We start from the raw sequence: 21,252 nt of genomic DNA on the forward strand, positions 1-21,252 counted from the left end.
CATTAGTTTCCCTCAGGGGTCCATGACATTCAAAAAAAATTAAACACCCACTGTCTTAAACAATGAGTACAAAGTAGAAGAGATGGAGGAGGAAAGACACACGGGCAGGAAGCCACAGAAGGGATTAAAGGAACAGGCAGTAAGGGGTTCCTTTGCCTAAGAGAAAGGAAGCGCTCCTGTGGAGTCGGGGGGGGGGGGGGGGGAGGGCGGGGGAGCGATGCAAACCTGGGCGTGGAGTGGGCTGAGTCCCGGATCAACTCCCAGCAGCAAGAGGCCTCCTTTCTCCCGTCCTCACAGGTACTTATACAAGCTGCGGGATTTGCACCGAGACTGTGAGAACTACACAGAAGCTGCCTACACGCTTCTCTTACATGCTGAGCTTCTGCAGGTGAGTGGCTCAGGGGTCTCATTTCAACAGGGTGGAAGACAAAATGCAGTGTGTCAACTGTCCAGTCCTTTGGGACCAAATCCCGTATGCCTCATGATTTTGATGGGAAAGATCCTTATTCAAAGGAGATCGTTTCATCCAAGAATCTTTTTATACCTTCTAAATAGGCACAGCTAATTTTCAGATCAAGCTTGGGAAAATGTCCATTGTCGTTTATTTAAGAATCCTTAGAAAGCGAAGCACAACAGGACTCTAGTAATTGACACTCTAATCAAAGAAACTAAACACACATCGAATAATACATGTAAAAAAATTTGTAAAACTGCAGAGAAATGAGTTGTAAATGAGCACAGCACTATAGAAGCGCTTTTCTATTTATACTCTCAGTAAGCAAAACTATACTGTGCCATGGATAGAAATACATCTGTACTTCATGGATCCCCAATAATTATTTCTAGCTCTGACCACTCCTCTAACTTTAGATTCACACGAAAACAGTTCTTTCAACATCAGTCTTTGTTTTCTTTTAAGATTGGCCCCTAAGCTAACAACTGTTGCCAATCTTCTTTTTTTTTTCCCTGCTTTTTCTACCCAAATCCCCCCAGTACATAGTTGTATATTTTAGTTGTGGGTCCTTCTAGTTGTGGCATGTGGGACACCACCTCAATATGGCCTGATGAGTGGTGCCATGTCCACGCCCAGGATCAGAACTGGCGAAACCCTGGGCTGCCGAAGCGGAGTGCTCGAACTTAACCACTCAGCTACAGGGCCGGCCCCTCAACATCGATCTTTGAATGAGTAATAGACAACTCACCTTAACATGGCAGTAACAGGAGTTCTTATTTCCCACTCTTCTCCTCCTGATCCAGTCCGGCTTCTCCTTCTTCCCGTTTCACTAAAGACACCACCATCTACCCAGTTGCTCAGGCAAATACCTGTCATCATTTTTTATCCACCCCCACCCACATTCTCCGTGAGCAAGAATCATGAATCCTCTGTCCAAAACTTGCCCTTAACCTATCCATTTTTCCTTTTTTTAAACTGAGATATAATTGACACGTAACACTGTAAGGTGTACACCTGTTGATTTGATGTATCTGTATATTGCAGTATCATGGCCACTGTATCATTAGCTAACACCTCTATCACGTCACATAATTATACCTCTTTTTTTGTGGTGGGAAAAATTACCGTCTAGTCTCTTAGTAGCTTTGATGTTTATAATACAGTGTTGTCTATCACCACTACACTGTGTATTAGAGCGCCGGGACTTATTTCTCTATTGGCTATAGGTTTGTACCCTAAACCAACATCTCCCCAGTTCCCCTACCCCCAACCCCTGGTAACCACCATTCTAGTCTCTGTTTTTATGAGTTTAGCTTTTTTAGATTCCACATATAAGTGAGATCATAGAGGATTTGTCTGTCCCTGTCTATCTCACTTAGCATCATGTCCTCAAGGTCCATCCATGCTGCCGCAATGGCAGGATTTCCTTCTTTCTTATGACCGAATCATATTCTAGTCTATATACATACCTCGTCTTCTTTGTCCCTTCATCCATAGACTCTTAAGTTGTTTCCACATCGTGGCCGTTGTGAACAATGCTGCAGTGAATGTGGGAGTGCAGATGTCTCTTTGAGATCCTGTTTTCATTTGCTTTCTATCTACTTTTCCTTGTCTCCATTGCTGCCATTCTGGTCTAAGCTACGGTCATCTCTCCCCTGGAGCACAGCAGTATTACGTCTCCCTGCCTCCATTCTTTTTTATTAAAGATTGACCCTGAGCTAACATCTGTTGCCAATCTTCCTTTTTTTTTTCCTTCTCCCCAAAGCCCCCCAGTACATAGTTGTATATTCTAGTTGTGGGTCCTTCTAGTTGTGCTATGTGGGACACTGTCTCAGCTTATCCATGTCCGCGCCCAGGATCCAAACCCACGAAACCCTGGGCTGCCTAAGCGGAGCGTAGGAACTTAACCACTCGGCCCCAGGGCCGTCCCCACCCTGCCTCCATTCTTGCATCTAGCAATTAATTTTCTTGTATAATTTAATTCTTATTTTTTATTAAAATAATACATATACGTTGTTCTAAGCTTTGTAATTAAAAATAGGAGACCTCTGCCTCATCACTTCCCCAGGGCAGCTGTTCACAATTCATATTCAAGATCCGTCGCTAAAAGGCTCATTCTGTATGGGTTGGAGGGAAGGCTTATTGACTGTGGGAGGTTCAGAAAGAAACCCCACTGACTGTAACTGTAGGTCTTTTCATTTTTGCTGTTTCGAAAATGGAACTCTCCCCTCCTGGCGTTAGGTATGAGGTGTGGATGCAACTTTGCCCCCCAGGCAGCTGCTCAGTAGGGGTGCTGTTTGTTACGTACAGTGCATGTTTTCCTTAGTGGTATGAGATCCCGTCTTTATCCTGTACTAAATCCCTAGGTGGGGGTTGGGCCTCTGCCTAGATTTTATATTCTTTTGCCCGATCTCCATATATTCCTGTATACTACCGCACCCTTTTGGTTCTTTATGGTACGTTTTATCACCTGGAAATTACTCTCCATTGCTCTTCTTTTTCAGAGTTTTCTATCCTATTCCTTTTTGTTTATTTTTCCATGTGGACTTTGGAATCCATAAATTAAAAATTAATTTAGTGAAAATTTACACATTTATGAAATTGCACTTACTTGTCCAAAAGCATGGTGTGACTTTCCACTTCTTCAAACTGCTTTTGTGCCGTTCAGTGTTGTGTTAAAGTTTCCTGTCTAGAAGTTTTGCATATTCCTTGCTGTGTTGATTCCTAGGTATCTTTTCATTTAAATTTAATTATGGTAAAATACACGTAAAGTAAGATTCACCATCTTTGACCATTTTCAGTTCAGTGGCATTAAGTACGTTCACATTGTTGTGCCCAGCTGTTATCATTTTCGATTTATTCCTTTTGGGGTTTTTTCTTCTATTATCTTCAGCATGGTTATCTATTTATGTGAAATACATCTCCAAATTATTTCTAAATATGTTAATTTTTTATCCCACTACTTAATTCTTTCATTGTTTGTGGTAGTTTTTTAGTTGGTTCCCATTTGAGGGGATTGATTATGAAGAATATAATTGTTGTTTGCACGTAGTGATAGTTTTACCCCCTCCTTTCCATTTTTATGCTTCTAATTTCTTTCTTTTATCCGATTGTGTCAATGATGCCTTCAGTATGGTGGCAGTCGTGTTGGTTGACAACCCTGCTGTGTTCATGACTTCCATGGGAACACCTCACGTGCTTGTCCATGCAGCAGGACAGTTGTTTTGGAGCTGGTGTGTGTGTGTGTATTCAATTTTTTGTTTAACAAATAAAAGTACAATACAGATGAGTCAAAGATATAGTCGAATATTTCTGTGAGTTTTTTTGGCTGAATATTTGTTACCTTGATCTCCTTTAATTAATTTAACTCATTGATGTGTTGTGTTAACCTCTTTTGTTGCTCCTGTTTGTTTTTCAGTGGTCTGACAAGCCCTGTGTCCCCCATTTGCTTCAGAGGGACAGTTACTATGTTTATACCCAGCAAGAGCTCAAAGAGAAGCTGTATCAAGAAATCATATCATATTTTGACAAAGGCAAAGTGAGTGTTGGGTTGTTTGATTTTGTATTAGGGGAAAGAGGAAAATGATGGGAATACTGCAGTATGGTTCTGATGCTAACCAGCCAAAGTGACCACAGACCCCACAGGCTAAGCGCACTGTCCCCAGCAAGACAGCCCTCACTTCAGATGCCATGCTTGTGGGGTTTCCAGGTCACCCACACTTCTGACCACTTGACTATAAATTTGGGGGGGAAGGAAACGTGGTGAAAGGAACTTGGTACTAAGGAAACTTGGTAAAATGCTATACTTCTGATTACAGTTTTATTAGAAAGGACACAAATCGGGACCAGCCAAAGGAAGAAACTCTTAGGGCAAGCTCTAAGAGGGTCTCCCATACAGAGCCTCTGTGTCCTCTCCCTGTGGATTTAGGGCACATCACCCTCCTGGTGAATTGGTGTGTTTCCCAACCAGGAAGCTCACCCGAGCCTCCATGTGCAGGGTTTTTACTGGGGTTTCATCACAGTGGCTTGATTGATCGAATCATCAACCTCGTGAGTGAGCTCAATCTGCAGCCTCCCTCTCCTCCCTGGAGGTCTGGCTGATATTATGTAGCTCCAGGCCCCATCACTGTAATCATGTGAGTGCTGGTTCTGGTGAGGCTAGCCCCCATTCTGAGACTATGTAGGGCCACCACGAGTTACCTCATTAGCATAAACTTAGGTGTGGTCTCAGGGGCCACTATGAACAACAGAGACACTTCAGTCACTGGGGAAATTCCAAGGGTTTAGACAGCTTCCTCCCAGAACCAAGGACAAGACCAGACACATTGTTTGTTATACAACAATGACTCATGACTTACTCTTTATTATTCCCATGTGTACCTTTGAATTCTGGTATTTTTAATGGGAGAGAAAATGAATAGGTAAATTAAGGTAAGAAATGCAATAAAGATCTGTTATCTTGAGGATGCTTACACCAACGGAGACTACAGTGAGCAGCCCAGGGCCCCACTCTCCATAACCATAATTTTACCTTTTAGATATTGCTGAGGGCCAGGAGCTGGTCCGTGATTTTTCATGCATTCTCTAGAGATTGTTGGCTAACACTTGGTGCACATCTGATACCCAGGGCATCACCTGCCTGACACCGTAGGCCAAGGATAAGAAGCAACTTAAATGCCTATGGGGATGGGAAGGTAAAATAAACATATGACCTGGGCCAGAAAGTTGTGGAGTCTGTGGTCAACTGGAGAAAGCATGTCCAGGAAAGGCTTTTAAATTTAAAATGGAAAAAAAAAAATTATAGAAGGAGTAGGTGGAGAAAGAAATGAATTATGTGTGTGCTCTCCAAACAAACAGACCCAGATTTGGCTGGTTTCAGAGGCCTGTGTAGTTCTCATGGACTGCCACTTCCTGCCACCATACCTGTTCTATCAGTGGAACCTGTTGGTTTAAATAAATAAAGAAGCCAGATAATCATCATGATAAAATAGCTACCATCTATTTTGTGCTAGTTATTGTTTTGGGTGATTTCCAGACTTTTTCCCTAATTTAATTCTTGCCACACCCTATTTGGTAGATAGTATCTCCATTTTACAGATGAAGAGCCTAGAGAGCAAGTATATTTGCTCAAACTTTTTGGTCTCTGCACCCCTATACCCTCTTAGAAATCACTGAGGACCCCAAAGAGCTTTTGTTCATGTGGATTATTTCTTATGTTACTTATACCCTTAGACATTCAAACAGAAAATTAAAAAATATTTACCTTTGTTCTTTTAACAACAGTAATAAACCTATGACCTGCTAACATAAATCATATCTATTTATGAAAAATTTACTGTATTTTCCCCAGAATGAGTGATATGAGTGGTGTTAGTTTATGTTTTTGCAAATCTCTTACGGTGGCTCTCCAGGAGACTGTGGGACTCTCATATCTGCTTGTGTATTCAGTCAATTGTGATATCACATGGACTGCACCCTCTGGGAAACTCCACTGTAACGCTGAGAGAATGAGCATTTAAAAGATTAAATAATATTAGTATTATTGAGAAGGTAGTTTTGACCTCATGGACTGCCTGAAAGGGTCTTGGGGTCTCCCAGAGACCAGGGACAACACTTTGAGAAGGGCCATGCGAGACTGTCTCCCTGTCTCTTACGTAACTTAGCATTTGGTGAAGTGAGGAGAGGTCTTGATCCCACTGATGCTGTTGACTGGTTTCTTGCACCAGGCCCAGCTGATCTGGAATGGTTTCCAGATCGCACATTTCAGAGCCTTTTCAGTGATCCAGGCTCTGAAATTTCAGAGGGGGCAAATTTGGCAAATGAGGATTTTAAAAGATTTAATTTTAAAATGTTTTACAACTGTGTGTGAACTGCCCATACCTTCTTTCAGCAGCCAGAAACAATGGAACATAGCATCTGGTTAATAAGAACGAAGTAGGAAATTCCCAGATACTGCATTTTTAACAGTGTACCCCTAAGAGACATTTTATGAAATACCAAAATGAACAGAGGGCTCAATCTGGGATGCTAGCCTCAGACACCAAGTGTGTGCGTTAGGCTGTAACTTACATGGTCACAAATGCTCTAAGGCATTCCTAAAACTCTCTTTGACTAAGTAGATAGTTTAGTTAGCAATAGGAAATCAGTGCCCTAAATTGGAAAAACAGTTTCCTAAATTCCACACAACAGTACAGTGGGCCTTTCTTCCATTTCCCCCTTCCCAAACAGCCTAACTTGAAACACACACATACACATACACGCAGAGACACACACACTCACACAAACATCCCAGAACCAGAGCTGGAGTCCCACACCAGCTTCCTTTCTCCTCTGACAAGACTTTCGCACTCTCAGGACCTAACCTTCAGAAATGGTTCTCCTCCAGTTCACTGGTCTGTGTGCCTTGCCCTTTAATCTGTGTTGCTTTGTTCTGGGACATGTGGTGTTCTTCATTTTTCTGCAAACAGAATTACAGAAGATGCCCTCTGGCATCTTTACTATATAAAGATGTAGTAGCTTTATGATATCGGAAAAAAGGTTTAGTTGATCCAAGAGATGAGGCATGTTGAGAATATCTGCAGAAAGTCAAGCCCCCTGACTCCCTGCCCATTGCCAGTGACTCTCAAATGGCTTTTGCAGCTGGATCAATGACTGCTTTCTTCTCCACTCGTAACCCTACCTTTCTTTTTCTGAAGATGTGGGAGAAGGCAATCAAACTGAGCAAAGAGTTGGCTGAGAATTACGAGAGCAAAGTGTTTGACTACGAGGGCCTTGGCGATCTCCTGGTGAGTCTGGGTCGGGATATGTCAAGCCTCCAACAGGGTGCTAAAATTAGAGTTCATGAAAATGGTGTTGTAAGTTTAAGTCAGTCAAGATAAACAACGTTCTTTACGATAGAAAAGTAAACCCTGCTTAAGATAAAAATGAAAACAGATGAGATCCAAAGCTCTTGTCATTATTTCTCCAGATTATCCTTGAGAGAGGGCTCAGGATCCCTGGCTACAGGCCTCTCTTCCTTTTCTGTGCCTTTTCTTTCTCTGTGGACCTTCCATATCCCTGTCCCATCTCCTCTTTACCCTCTCAGTTGCTCTGCCTTCTTTGAACACCATCCGTATTTCAGATATTGTCTGACATCTTCTGTTTATCGAAATTCATCGTTCTGTGGTCCACATCCTCAGGGTCCTGCTGAATGATTGAACTGCTAATCTTTGAGCCTTGTTTTATTTTTTCAAGGGTGCCATTGTGCACATTTTGGTAAGTTGTAAAATGTTCCTGCCAGATACTGAATCTCAAATTTTGCCTTCCTCCTTTTCCCGAATGTCGCTAGAGTGCTTTTCTTTTACAGTCCTCTAAACGTGCGTGTTACACCTGGCTGTTGGCACAAGTCAACTGTTTAAAAACAATAAGGCAAACCCAAAATGCCCTAAGGTAGGCAACACAATATTACATTTGCTAATTCTTAGTAACAGAGTCACAAAAGGTCATGTCACCCATTGACATGTAATAATAATTAATTTGGGGAGTTGGTTGTCAAGATCACTTTGTAAAGAATTTTCCAATGTAATTCACCAGGTCCTGTCATCACACACAAAAAATCACTTATTAATTTCATAAACTAAAGAGAAGGATAAAAATCTTATGATTATTTCACTAGATGCAGAAAAAGCATTTGACAAAATTCTACATCCATTTATGATAAAAAACTCTCAAAAAGTGGGAATAAAGGGAATGTACTTCAACACAATAAAAGCCATATATGATAAGCCCACAGCTAATGTCATACTCAGTGGTGAAAAGCTGAAAGCTTTTTATTTAAGATCAGGAACAAGACAAGGAAGTCCACTCTTGCCACTTTTATTCAATATGGTACTGGAAGTCCTGGCCAGAGCAATCAGACAAGAAAAAGAAAGAAAAGCCGTCCAAATTGGAAAGGAAGAAGTAAAATTGTCACTATTTGCAGATGACTTGATATTAAATATGGAAAACCCTAAAGACTCTATCAAAAAGCTGTTAGAACTAATAAACAAATTCAGTAAAGTTGTGGATACAAAAGTACAAAAATCTGTCGCATTTCTTTCTTTTTTTTTTAAGATTTTATTTTTCCTTTTTCTCCCCAAAGCCCCCTAGTACGTAGTTGTATATATATATATTTTTTAGTTGTGGGTCCTTCTAGTTGTGGCGTGTGGGATGCCACCTCAGCATGGCTTGCTGAGCAGTGCCATGTCTGTGCCCAGGATCCGAACCGGCGAAACCCTGGGCCGCCAAAGTGGAGCGCGCAAACTTAATTAACCACTCTGCCACAGGGCTGGCCGCATGTCACATTTGTTTCTATGCTATAACAAATATCAAAAAGAGAAATTTGGAAAATCCCATTTATGGTTGCACCAAAAAGCATAAAATACCTAAGAATAAATTTAACCAAGGAGGTGAAAGACCTGTACACTGAAACTATAAACATTAATGAAAGAAACTGAAGAAGACACACACAAAAAGCAAAGATATTCTGTGCTCATGGATTGGAAGAACTAATTTTTGTTAAAATGTTCATGCTGTGCAAAGCAATATACAGATTCAGTGCAAATTAAAACAGTATAATATTGGCATGAAAACAGACATGTAGATCAATGGAACAGAGTAGACAGCACAGAAATAAACCCACACATATATGGTCAATTAATTTACAACAGAGGAGCCAGGAATATATAATGGGGAAAGGACAGTTTCTTCAATAAATGGTTTTAGAAATATTGGACAGCCACATGCAAAAGAATGAAACTAAACCACTATCTTACACCATACTAAAAACTTAACTCAAAATGGATTAAAAACTTGAATGTAAAACCTGAAACCATGGAACTCCTAGAAGAAAACATAGGTTGAAGCTTCTTGACATTGGTCTTGGTGATCATGTTTTTGGATTTGACACCAAAAGCAAAATCAACAAAAGCAAAAATAAACAAGTGGGACATCAAACTAAAAAGCTTCTGCACAGCAAAGGAAACCCTCAAAAAGTGAAAAGGCAACCTACTGAATGGGAGAAAATAATTGCAAACCATATATCTGATAAGGGGCTAATATTCCAAAATATTAACTCATACAACTCAATAACAAAAACAGAAATTCAATTAAAAAATGGACAGACGGGCCAGCCCTGTGGCCTAGTGGTCAACTTTGTGTGCTCCACTTTGGCGGCCCAGGGTTTCACTGGTTCAGATCCTGGACACTGCTTGTCAGGCCACGTTGAGGCGGTGTCCCACATGCCACAACTAGAAGGACCCACAACTAAAATATACAACTATGTATTGGGGGGATTTGGGGAGAAAAAGCAGAAAAAAAAATTGGCAACAATTGTTAGCTCAGGTGCCAATCTTTAAAAACGAAAAAAAAAGGGCGGAAGATCCAAATAGACATTTTTCCAAAGAAGACATACAGATGGCCAACAGGTACAGGAAAAGATGCTCAACATCACTAATCATCAGGGAAATGCAGATCAAAATCACGAGATATCACCTCACACCTGTTAGAATGGCTATCATCAAAAAGATAAGAAATAGCAAGTATTGGTGAGGATGTGGAGAAAAGGGAACCCTTGTGCACTGTTGGTGGGAATGTGAATTGGTGCAGTCACTATGGAAAAAGCTTCCTCAAAAATAAAAAATAGAACTGTCATGTGATCTAGCAGTTCTCTTTCTGGGTATTTATTCAAAGAAAACTAAAACACTAATTTGAAAAGATACAGGCCTCCCTGTGTTCATTGCAGCATTATTTACAGTAGTCAAGATATAGAAACAATCTAAGTGTCCATCAGTGGGTGAGTGGATAAAGAAATTGAGCTCTGTGTGTATATATACAATGGAATATTATTCAGCCATAAAAAAGAATGAAATCCTGCCATTTGCGACAACATGGATGGACCTCGAGGCATTATGCTAAATGAAATAAGTCAGACAGAGAAAGACAAATACTGTATGATCTCTATTATATGTGGAATCTAAAAACCAAAAAAAAAAAAAAAAAAACCAAGCTCATAGATACAGAGAACAGATTGGTAATTGCAAGAGGCAGGGGTTGGGGGGTGGTGAGAGAAGAGAAATGGGTGAACTTTTTGTTTTTTAGTTTAAATAAATCTAATTTAAAAAATTAAAAGAAAGAAAACATCACGATGGAAACTTTCACCTGGAGTAGTAATATAGTCCTGCTAACCATTGTGGGAGGGGCCGAGGGACAGCCCTCAAAGCCCCCAGGTGTGGCTTCCTATTTTGCTTTCTTTAAGGCTGACTCTGAGCCCTGGCTGGGAAGCCTGTTCCTGTAGGAAGAATTAAAGATGAGGTGGTACCAGATACTGGAAAGCAGAGCATCGCCACCACCTTCTGGGCACTCATAGCTGAACCAAGGACTCCAGTCCAAACTGCCTGCAGGAACCAGAAAGTTCTTTAACTTCTTTTCTCATATGTCTCTGTTTAAGTGGAACCACCTTCCGTGAATCTCGGGGAGTGCTTCTTAACCTTTTAGGGGTCCTGAACCCCTTTCAGGAATCTGGTAAAAGCTCAACACTGCATCCCTCCATAGAAGAACGCACACACGCTCATCTGTCTGCATGTGACTTCAGGGATTTCCAGGCCCTCCAAGGCCCATTCATGGACCCCAGGTCCAAAGTCTCTGATCCAAGAAAAGGATAACTCTTTGGCCCACAAGATATTTTCCAAAGACCTTTCATTTCTCTGTGTTACATGGGAAACAACAAAGCAAATAGTCTGATCTTTTTTTTCTTTTTTCCCCAACGGTGCCCTTGTAACCTCCCTATGGAATGTCTTGTTTTGTTTTCCAGAAAAAAAGAGCCTCGTTTTATGAGAACATCGTTAAGGCGATGCGGCCTCAGCCAGAATACTTTGCTGTTGGCTACTATGGACAGGGCTTTCCTTCCTTCCTGCGGGTAAGAACCTGAGGCCGTCCCCCGAGCCGGCAAGGCTGCAGTCTGAGGGAGGGAAGTCTTCCTCTCTTTTCCAGATGGGCCTGGAGTTAGCAGCTGGAGACCGTGCTCTCTCGCCGTGGGAGGTCTGGGAGGGAAACCACTTCCTGAGCACCGGCCTCCTCACCCCACAGCCCTGACCACCTCTGGTATTCTGGCAGCTCTTTTGTAAAATGGCTTTTCCCAGGTGGGATGGAAAAGGGAAAAACAGAACCCTCCCTTCCGCTAGTCTGCTGCCGCAGGTCAGGCTGGGAAAGCGTGGATCGATGCGTTTAGTTGTTTATTTTATTTGCAGCCAGAGGTAGTTTGAAAGCAAATATCCTCAAAACAAGACTGCAAGAGTTTCACGAAAATAAAAACAGTTTCGTTGTAATAGTGAGAAGAACGATGTTTTTCTTCCTTCTCAAAATTTTCTATAATGTGATATTGATTTTACAGTCTAGAAAATAAAAAACTCCTATTTCCTCCGGCAAAAAAAGAAGCCTCTTTTAGCACTGAGCTATGTTTAAACATACGTTATCCACTTTCCTTCCTCTAATTAAAAAAAGAAAAAATGAGAAAGAAATCATTTTACTCTCTTTATAGCGCCTAACAAGGAGGTGGTTCTTGCATTCGTTCATTCAGTAACTCTAATGAGTGCCTGCTGTCTACGAGGCACTCGCTAGGCATTAGAGATACAGTGCTGATCATAACCAGCCGTAGTCCCTGCCCTTATGGATTTTACATCCTAATGGGTGAGTTGTTAACTAAATAATCACACAAAAGAATGTAAAATTGAAACTGTGACCAAGAAAGGTGTTCTGTGTTGTAAGAGTTGGTTAACCAGGGAGTATTTACCCAAGTGAAATAAAAACCCATGTTCACACAAAAATTGTATATGATTGTGTATAGCACCTTTATTCACCATCACCAAAGACTGGATCCAACCCAGATGTCCCTCCACTGGTAAAGGGACAAACCAGCTGTGGTACAGCCATGCAGTGGAACATTGCTCAGTAATGAAAAGGGATGAACTCCTGATACACACGACCATGGGGCTGAATCTCGGATGCACTGTGCTAAGTGAAAGAATTTGAGCTTAAAAGCCACAGACGGGGCAAGCCCCGTGGCCGAGTGGTTAAGTTTGTGTGCTCCCCTTCCTGCGGCCCAGGGTTTTGCTGGTTCGAATCCTGGGTGCGGACATGGCACCACTCGTCAGGCCATGTTGAGGCAGCGTCCCATGTGCCACAACTAGAAGGACCTACAACTAAAAATACACAACTATGTGCTGGGGGGATTTGGGGAGAGAAAAGCAGAAAAAAAAATGGCAACAGTTGTTAGCTCAGGTGCCAATCTTTAAAAAAAAAAAAAGCCACAGATGCTATCATTTTGCTAATAGGACATTCTGGCCCAGCCAACACTTGCTACAGGGACGGACGACAGAGCAGTGCTAGCTGGCAGTTGGGGGGTGGGTGGGGCCATGGGCTACAGAGAGGAATGGGGAAATTTTGAGTGGTGATGAAACTGTTCTATATCTTGACTGTGGTAGTTGTTACATTTGTCAAAACTCACAGAATTTTATACTAAAAAGGGTAAATTTTACTATATATAAATTACACCTGACTTTTTTAAGAGTCAGGAAAGATGTCCCAAGGAATTTCTGCTTCATCTGTAATTTGAAAGGTGAGCTGTGAGTTAACGAGGTGAAGGGGATTGGAAACAGCATTCCAGGCAGAGGGAACAGCAAGCAAGATGCAGCATGGCAGTGCGGAGGAGTGAAAGAGGACCAGTGCAGTGGAAACAGAGTAGGAGGAGCGGGAAAGATGCAGCAGCAAGTGTGGGAAGGGTGTGCAGCGCCTCGGGGTTACAGAGGGTGTTTTGTCTGCATCCTGAGAGCAGTCAGGAGCCATGGCAGGTTTTTTGTGCTGGCCAGGTTACCTGGCTTTGGTATGGAGAACGGATGGAAGCTGTGTGTAGATAAGCCGCCAGAGATTATTGCTGATGTTCAGGCAAGAGATGACAGGTTGGACTAGGGAGGTGGCTTTAGAGAGAAGTGGAAAGGTAAGAGTGGTGGAGATAAAGTAACGGTAATTTGATGGTTGATGGGATATGTGGGTGAGGAAGAGGCAAGTGTCAAGAATGATTCCTAGATTTCTGGCCCCCATGATTGGAGAGGCGGTGGAGCCGTGCACTAAGACAGCAGTACTGGAAGAGGACAGAGTCATGGAGGAGAGAATCAAACCATTCATTGAATAAATATTTGTTGAATTCTTACTGTGTGGCTTGCTGTAATATAGGCATGGGAACAGAGTCCAAAACAAACCAAAATCCTTAAAATTATGGAGCTTACATTCTAGCCTGGAAAGACCAAAGAATAAATAAATTGGTAAAATATTCAGTATGTCAAATGGCCTAGAACAATGCTTCATAAATGTAGGTACGCAGTAAGTATCAGGGAGAAAATGAGTCAGGGATGGTGAACAGAGGCAGGCGATGGGGGTGGCGTTGCCATTTTAAATAGAGTGAATATGAAAGACTTCAGGAGGAAAGTGACATTTGAGCAAAAACCTGAAAGAAGTGAGGGAACAAACCAGGTCCTATCAAGAGGATGAGTGAGCGTCCTAGACAGTGAGAATAGCGGGTTCAAGAGCCACGAGACTGGACACACATGAACAAGAGGGCAGGTAGGAGAATGGGGTCTGATAGCTGTGGTTACCAGATCACAGAGGCCTTTTGAGATCTTTCTAAGTTGTGTGTAAAAGTTTGGTTTTAGATATACTCGATGTGAAGTAAATTTGGAACATCTAAGTGATGTGAGTCAACAATTTGACATATGGATCTGGAACTCGAAGGAAGGTTCCAGGCTGGAGATAAAAGTGGGTGAGTTATTTGCATGTAGTTAAAACTGTGGTAGTGGATGAGATGGCCTCGGGAGAGAGAGCGTAGGGTAACTAGTGTAGAGGGTTTGGGATGGAGCCTTGCAGTAGCTTCTGGTCTTAGCTTTCTATCACTCTGGGTACTCAAGTCAAGACAAGAAAAGGATGCCTACCATACTGGGCGTGTGTGACTGTTGTGTCACACGAAATAAAGGATGCGAACTAGGAGACAGGGCGGTTCAGTGAAAACAAGAACCGTAGACTTTTGAGTTGAAAGAATTGGGGTCTAAATTGTCTGCTGACTGACTGTGATTTTGGCCAAATCACATAAACACTGAGTCTTGATTTTTTGACCTATAAGTTAGAGAAATAATGCTCCCATCACAGGCTGCTTTGAGAATTAAATAAATAGCATGTAAGAGTGCTTTTTAAACTGTCAAGTAGTTTGTAGATGTTGTGTTTGTCAAAGTGTACTGAAAAATATAAAATCTTTATGAATGACATAACCTAAATGCCTTTCTGTGTTATGGACTATTTCCCCAAACTCAGGATATATAAAATTATATTGTCCTCTTTCCCCCACTCCAGCCAGGTCTCCTCTTCTCTGTTTCTATCAATGGCACTGCTGTTCTGTCTGCTCCCAGGCCTGTAATCTCAGCATCATCATGGACTTTCCCGTCCCCTTTGCCCTTCACCAAACGCCAAAGAGTCAAACACCAGATCTGGTGGCTGCTGCTTCTCCCGCTCAGTCCTCCTCACATTCCTGCAGTTGAACACAGACTCCTCTGTCGGATTAGCTTGTCTGTTCTGCCTCATTCCTCAGGTTTCTCCCTCCTTCCAGAACCTCTGTGAATTCCCTGGGCCTCTGGAACTTCTGTCTGCCTTGCAAGGCCTTTCATGTTCTGGCTCATCCACCAACCCAAGCTTATTCTTCTGTCTCCACTCTGTACTTTCTGCCCTTGGGCCTTATCCTTCTTTTCACTTACCATGCCTGGTTGTCCTCTCCCCCTCTCTCTTCCTGACCTTGGCCTGTCCATCCTTCTAGGCCCAGCTAAGTCCCATGTCTTTGCTGAAGCCCTCTCTTTCAGGTTGAGCTAGTTTGAGCTCACCTGCTTGTCTGATTCCTTTCACAGTGCTTGCCGCATCATACAGGTAGTGTTTTATTGTACTCTGATCCCCTGCCCACCACAGTTTTGCCTGAATGATGGAATTTTGTAATGCATGAATCAGTCACATAAATCTTCCCCAGCTCGGAAAAATTTTATCATCTAGTTCAAAGGATCTGGCAGTCTTTACTGCCTTCGTTGTTTAGCCTGGAAGGTGCGTTGCCTTCGTGGTTCTTAGACTATCTAAAGTTACCAGTTTTACTTACTCGTTCACTTGTTTGTTCTTTATTTCTCTCCACTAGGAGGTAAGTTTGTGGGAACAGGCTACCATTACGTCCCTCGTGTCTGGCATATGCACGTTTGCTCAATACATATTTGTCATATGAATGGACAAGTGATTTTTAAAAACATTTCACGGGATAACATGGACCCAAGTTTTAATTAAAATGGGTCATGTGCGGGCTGCCAGCGCAGCGTGCTCATCTGAGTGACGGCCTGAGGAGCAGAAACTTTCCAAACACGGCTAGGTTTTGGAAACTTGCACGGACAACAGCAGCTATGAAACAAATTCCTCCCATGCATGGGGCCTAGGAAATTTCTAAAAAAAATCCAATTTTATTAAAGAGAAAAAAACTGCAATTTGGAGTGGAGAAAATAATATGTAGTGCAGTAATTTTCTATGGGAATTTGATGGTGCCATTCAGTGTGATTTTGGGGATTGGCCGGGGATCGCTGTAAATTATTGCTGCTCTCTGTGACCTGTCCCATTGCTATATCACTGTGTTGGAAGACATGTTATCTTGGTTCTCTTCACACGGTCATGTTCTCTAAGGCAGTGCCATCAAAGTGTGGTCCACAAACTGTCACTGGTCACCATGAGATAAGGAGCTTGCACCTGAATGTGAATTAATGCACATCCTTCCTTCATTTGAGACTGTTTTGCCATGAAAAATATCAGTTGAACTAAACAGGCTTCCTGGTAGTGTCAAGGATCTACATTAGGGCACAGGTTCCTTATTTCCTTGTGGATCAGTCTAGACCATTTGTGGACTGGCTGTCGTCCTTGGGCCACACTATGAGAAGCGCTGCCCCAAGTATTTTTTATGTCTGTGACTTAACTCCCCAAATCAGCCACGAGCTCTTATCGGAGAGGATGGTTGCTGTGGGGCTGTGGGAGGTATTCCGTGGGAATTTGGGTGCACTGCAGGAGGGCGGGGGAGGATGGTGATTTCCTCAGGACCAGGATCTCCAGTTGCCCCTTCACTCCTCATATGTAATTCTTCCCCTTGCCGTCTCTGACCTGCAGAACAAAATCTTCATCTACCGGGGGAAGGAGTATGAGAGGCGAGAAGACTTCAGCCTGAGGTTGCTGACCCAGTTCCCCAATGCCGAGAAGATGACCAGTACCACGCCCCCGGGAGAGGAAATCAGGTCCTCCCCTAAGCAGTGTATCCTTGCCCTGGAGACATGGCCCTGCCTGAGGGGTTCTGCCTGCTGCAGCCCCCGCCGCACCAGAGAAGCCAAGGCTTCAGCCCCATCTTTGCACGCAGAGATGTCCTATCCTCAGACACTCATTGAACCGTTCTGACTCAGTTTCCCATTCTGTGTAAAAGCTGTGGGCCCCCAATGTCCTTAGCTTGTGATTATCAAGTAATGAAAGGAGAGAGATGATAAGCAAATCTTGAGTATGAAAGGTTATATTTTATAGCCATATGGGGAGCTGGAGGAGAACAGAGACTTCCTGTTCTGGATTCTGGATCAAGATGCATAGTTATTTTTTTGTAATGTATAATGACTAATTGAAAAATCAATTACATGCTTTCTTGAAAAAAAAAGAACTAAGGGCTTTATAACAAAATTATTTTTATACAACTTTCTTGTGCTAAAATAAAGACCTTACAAAATTGCACAGTATCCTAAGAGAAGCAGATGGGACAAATGAAGCCGGTGTGGCCTGGTAGATAAGAAAATGGGCTCTGGAGGCCAGCCGGGTGGCGCAGTGGTCAAGTTCACATGTTCCGCTTCGGTGGCCCAGGGTTCACCGGTTTGGATCCTGGGCGTGGACCTACGCACCGCTTGTCAGGCCATGCTGTTGCAGGTGTCTCACATATAAAAAAGTAGAGGAAGATGGGCATGGATGTTAGCTCAGGGCCAGTCTTCCTCAGCAAAAAGAGGAGGATTGGCAGCAGATGTTAGCACAAAGCTAATCTTCCTCAAAAAATAAATAAAAGAAAGAAAATGGGCTCTGGAACTAGACTGCCTGGGTTCAGGTCCCAGCTCTATCACTGTGTTACTTTGGGCAAATTACTTAACTTCTCTGTGCCTCAGTTTTCTCATCTCTAAAATGAGGAGGATGATCATTCTTCCTCCTGGAGTGCTTCTAAAGATTGAGTGAATAAATGTATGTAAGATACTAGGAACAGTACCTGGCACATAATAAAAATTCAGTATATATTAGCTATCATTATAGATTGGTGAATAGCTCTGGAAAGACAGATAATAACAACAATAGAGCAATGGACATACGCACTTTGAAGGGAAGAGTAGTAGTGACCTGTTAACACCTAGTGGAGGCTTGCAGAAGAAAGGTCTTCAGGATAAACGCCTGTTTGGATTATGGAGTTTGAGAAAACAGCTGAGGCGCCTTGTTGATGTGGGACTCAAAAGAGGTCTTCAAGAACTGGACTCAGAAACAGGAGTCCTGGTGCTCAGTCCTCAGTAATTTCTGCATAGCTACTTAACCTCACCCAAGTGGCTGAATTTCTTCAGGCCTTGGTTTTCTCATCTGTAAGGTGTGAGGGTAGGTCTTTTTTCCCTAAATACCTAATAGTACGAATGTGAGGATCACAATTAAAAGATAGCTTCTGCAGAAATGTTTTGTAGACTATAGCAGTGTAAGGCACAACCCAGGGTTCTCAGATGCTATTATCCATGAGAATCACTCCAGAGAGGTTCTACTTCAGCAGCTGCACGTCCTGAGTATGTACCTGGCGTCCGTCTCCAGTGCTGTGCTGGGGGCCTGCAGGCTCCACTGTGAGAAATACGCGTGTCACTGTTATGTCTGGACCCGGGTGCCTTCAAGTCTGGTTTAAGTTCTGTAGACTTTGAAACAGAGTGTCTGCACTGGTGAGGACAAAAACAAGCTGATCGCTTCTAAGATCAGCTCATTAAGTCGGAGAGGAAGGCCTCACCCCTGCGCTGGGTTTGAAGCCCGACTTCACCATTTACGAGTTGTGTGTTCTGGGCTCTCTGAGGTCCTCAGATTCTTCATCTGTAAAACGAGATTGATAACATCCACCTGGTAGTTGTTGCGTTTATTGGAGATAACATGTTCAAAACACCTAGTACAGTGCCCGGCGATGGCCTTCAATAAACAAACTGTGTCCAAAGATACTAGAAATTCCTAGCGCCTGGGCCCTGGAGTCTGGCTGTTTCAGAGGGATGCTTGTCCAAAAGAAATGGTTTAAGACAGTTTCTAGTCACCTGTTTCCTGATATTTCACTGATAATCTGTTTTCCTATGACAAGGTTGTTTGCCAGGTAGGTAACTGACCAAAGAATGTCCTAGGATTGTCACTTAATAAGGCATTTCAGTAATGCATGAGGGAACCCCATTTGCAGTGCAGTCCTGGCATTTGGTCAAAAGGAATGATCGGTGCAGGTGCCACTGTCACCTGTAAGGCAGGAGGGATGGGTGGTTCTTTCCACGGGGACAGCGTGGTGGCCCAGCCCCTTTTCCTTTCTTAACGAGCTCCTCAGACATGCAGTGTTTCACTGTAAAGCCAGTGATGAGCCTGCCGCCCAGCTACAAGGATAAACCAGTTCCAGAGCAAATCTTAAAGTAAGTGGGTTTCTGTTTGTTTTCTAAAACATATGTCTCTCTCACACTCTTTATCTGCAGTTACATCAAAGCCAAAGCCTTAAATTCATTGCCATTTGGAAGACCTTCTGTTGTCTTGGTCCAATTGGGCTGCTGTAACAGAATCCCATAGACAGGGGCTAATAAGCACAGACATTTCTTCCTCACAGTTCTGGAGGCTGGAAGTCCAACCTCAAGGCTCCAGCAGATTTGGTGTCTGGTGAGCGCCTTCCTCCTGGTTGATAGCTAACCATCTTCTCGCTGTGTCCCCACATGGTGAGGGGGTGAGGGCTCTCTCTGGGGCCTCTTTTATATGGGCACTAATCCCATCCATGAGGCCTCCACCGTTATGACCTAATCACCTTCTGAAGGATCTGCCTCCTGATAGCACCACATTGGGTATTAGGATTGCAACATGTGAATTTGGGGGGACATAAGCACTCCAACTGTAGCAACTGTCCCTTCCATTTTTAGTAAGTCAAAGGGATTTGGAGATTGTGTTTTTTTAAGTAGAGAGAAGGAGATCAGGAATTTCACTCTTAGGTTCTGGAGCCCCTAGCTCTTTCCAGTCAGAAAGCTTCACTCATCACTAGTAGCTGAGCTCACCTCGCCGGGGGAGTTCCCCAGTGACTGACGGCCCAGTCCCTTCTCCTGAGAAGCCAAAGTGCTGGTAGGACTGATAGAACTGTTATAAAACTATGCAGACCGATCACAAACGTGGACATAAACACATACACCTTTTTAAATTGTGAGCTGTGAAGTAGACTCATAAATGATAAAATTAAGATGTGCGATAAAATCAACCTGCTCCCCGCCCCCACCTTCCTTATGGAGACACCCTAGTGGGTAACGACAGCCTGTGTGAGACGTGGTCCGGGTCTGTGGAGGTCAGCCCGGGGAGTCCTTGTTCAGGAGAGAAGCGAGAGCATTGTGGCTCTGTCTTTCCCCAGCTACTACAGAGCCAACGAAGTGCAGCAGTTCCGATATTCCCGGCCATTCCGGAAAGGAGAAAAGGATCCACACAATGAATTTGCTGTGAGTCCACCCATGTTCCCTCTAAAAAGGCAAAACTGACATCCAAGGCAGAGACCTTGCACCCAACCAGCTTATACAGTAGAAAAGATGGCAGCCTTGGGGATGGAGGTTTCCTGTGCTTGCTACGTGGACAGCAGGCTATCATCTAAGTGGAAAACTCTAGATGAAGAGGCCAAAAACTGGGCGTTACTCCTGGGCCTGCTGCCAGTATGACCTTGAGCCAATGACACCTTTCTGGGCCTCAGATTTTCCCTCTAGACGGTGAGAGGGCCCAAGTAGATGAACCCTTCTGGCTTTAGACATCCAGAATCCTTAAATTTGTTGAGAAAATATGGCTCATTCTCTAAGGAGCCATTTGAGAATGAAATCTCATTGAACCGAACCCAAGAGTTTTGCTGTTTTGCTTTGAGAACTGATCGACATTTCCTATTTTCCTTCCTTCCACCAGACCATGTGGATTGAAAGGACCACATATACCACTGCATATACGTTTCCTGGGATTCTCAAGTGGTTTGAAGTCAAACAGATCTCAACAGTGAGTCATTTGAAATTGAAACTCAAAAATCTTTGTCTGCAAATATAATAAGAGCCTTTGTTAAAATGGCCCTCCCGTTCTCGCTGGCTTGGCCAGCCTCCTCTGGCCAACTTCATTTTCCGAAAGAGAAATAAAAGACATGCTTGAATAATAGAACTCCTTTGTAAAACTGATGTTACCACACCAAGCCTAAAGGTTACTCACAGTGAAGGCCTCTTTTGTGACCAAATGAGTGTTGTCTCCCCAGTGGTCCTGCCAGCGCCCAAAACCATTTTGGGAATGCCTCCTTTGAGTTTCCTGTCAATCGCGTTCCTCCCTCCCAGAACACTTCCTCTTCATTTATTCTCAACTAATCACATCACCAGTCATTCTAGACTCTTCCATTTGCATCACTCCCCAAAGCTGCCCGATTTACCTTTTTAATATTTATTAAATCTGTT

General features: G+C 43.1%; 1 protein-coding gene across 3 annotated transcripts in view; it reads left to right on the forward strand.

Annotated features, from left to right (window-relative positions):
• Nucleotides 1–21,252, forward strand: part of DOCK5 (dedicator of cytokinesis 5) — a 203,587-nt gene that overhangs the window by 160,198 nt on the left and 22,137 nt on the right. For all 3 annotated transcript variants that reach the window (XM_070607172.1, XM_070607174.1, XM_070607178.1), the window contains exons 37-44: nucleotides 298–388; nucleotides 3,873–3,992; nucleotides 7,150–7,239; nucleotides 11,283–11,387; nucleotides 16,691–16,832; nucleotides 19,143–19,224; nucleotides 20,193–20,277; nucleotides 20,726–20,812. In XM_070607172.1, coding sequence (XP_070463273.1) covers nucleotides 298–388; nucleotides 3,873–3,992; nucleotides 7,150–7,239; nucleotides 11,283–11,387; nucleotides 16,691–16,832; nucleotides 19,143–19,224; nucleotides 20,193–20,277; nucleotides 20,726–20,812 — 802 coding nt within the window. The remainder of the gene's footprint in view (nucleotides 1–297; nucleotides 389–3,872; nucleotides 3,993–7,149; nucleotides 7,240–11,282; nucleotides 11,388–16,690; nucleotides 16,833–19,142; nucleotides 19,225–20,192; nucleotides 20,278–20,725; nucleotides 20,813–21,252) is intronic.

Source organism: Equus przewalskii, chromosome 2 (assembly GCF_037783145.1).
Source record: "Equus przewalskii isolate Varuska chromosome 2, EquPr2, whole genome shotgun sequence".
Taxonomy (NCBI): domain Eukaryota; kingdom Metazoa; phylum Chordata; class Mammalia; order Perissodactyla; family Equidae; genus Equus; species Equus przewalskii.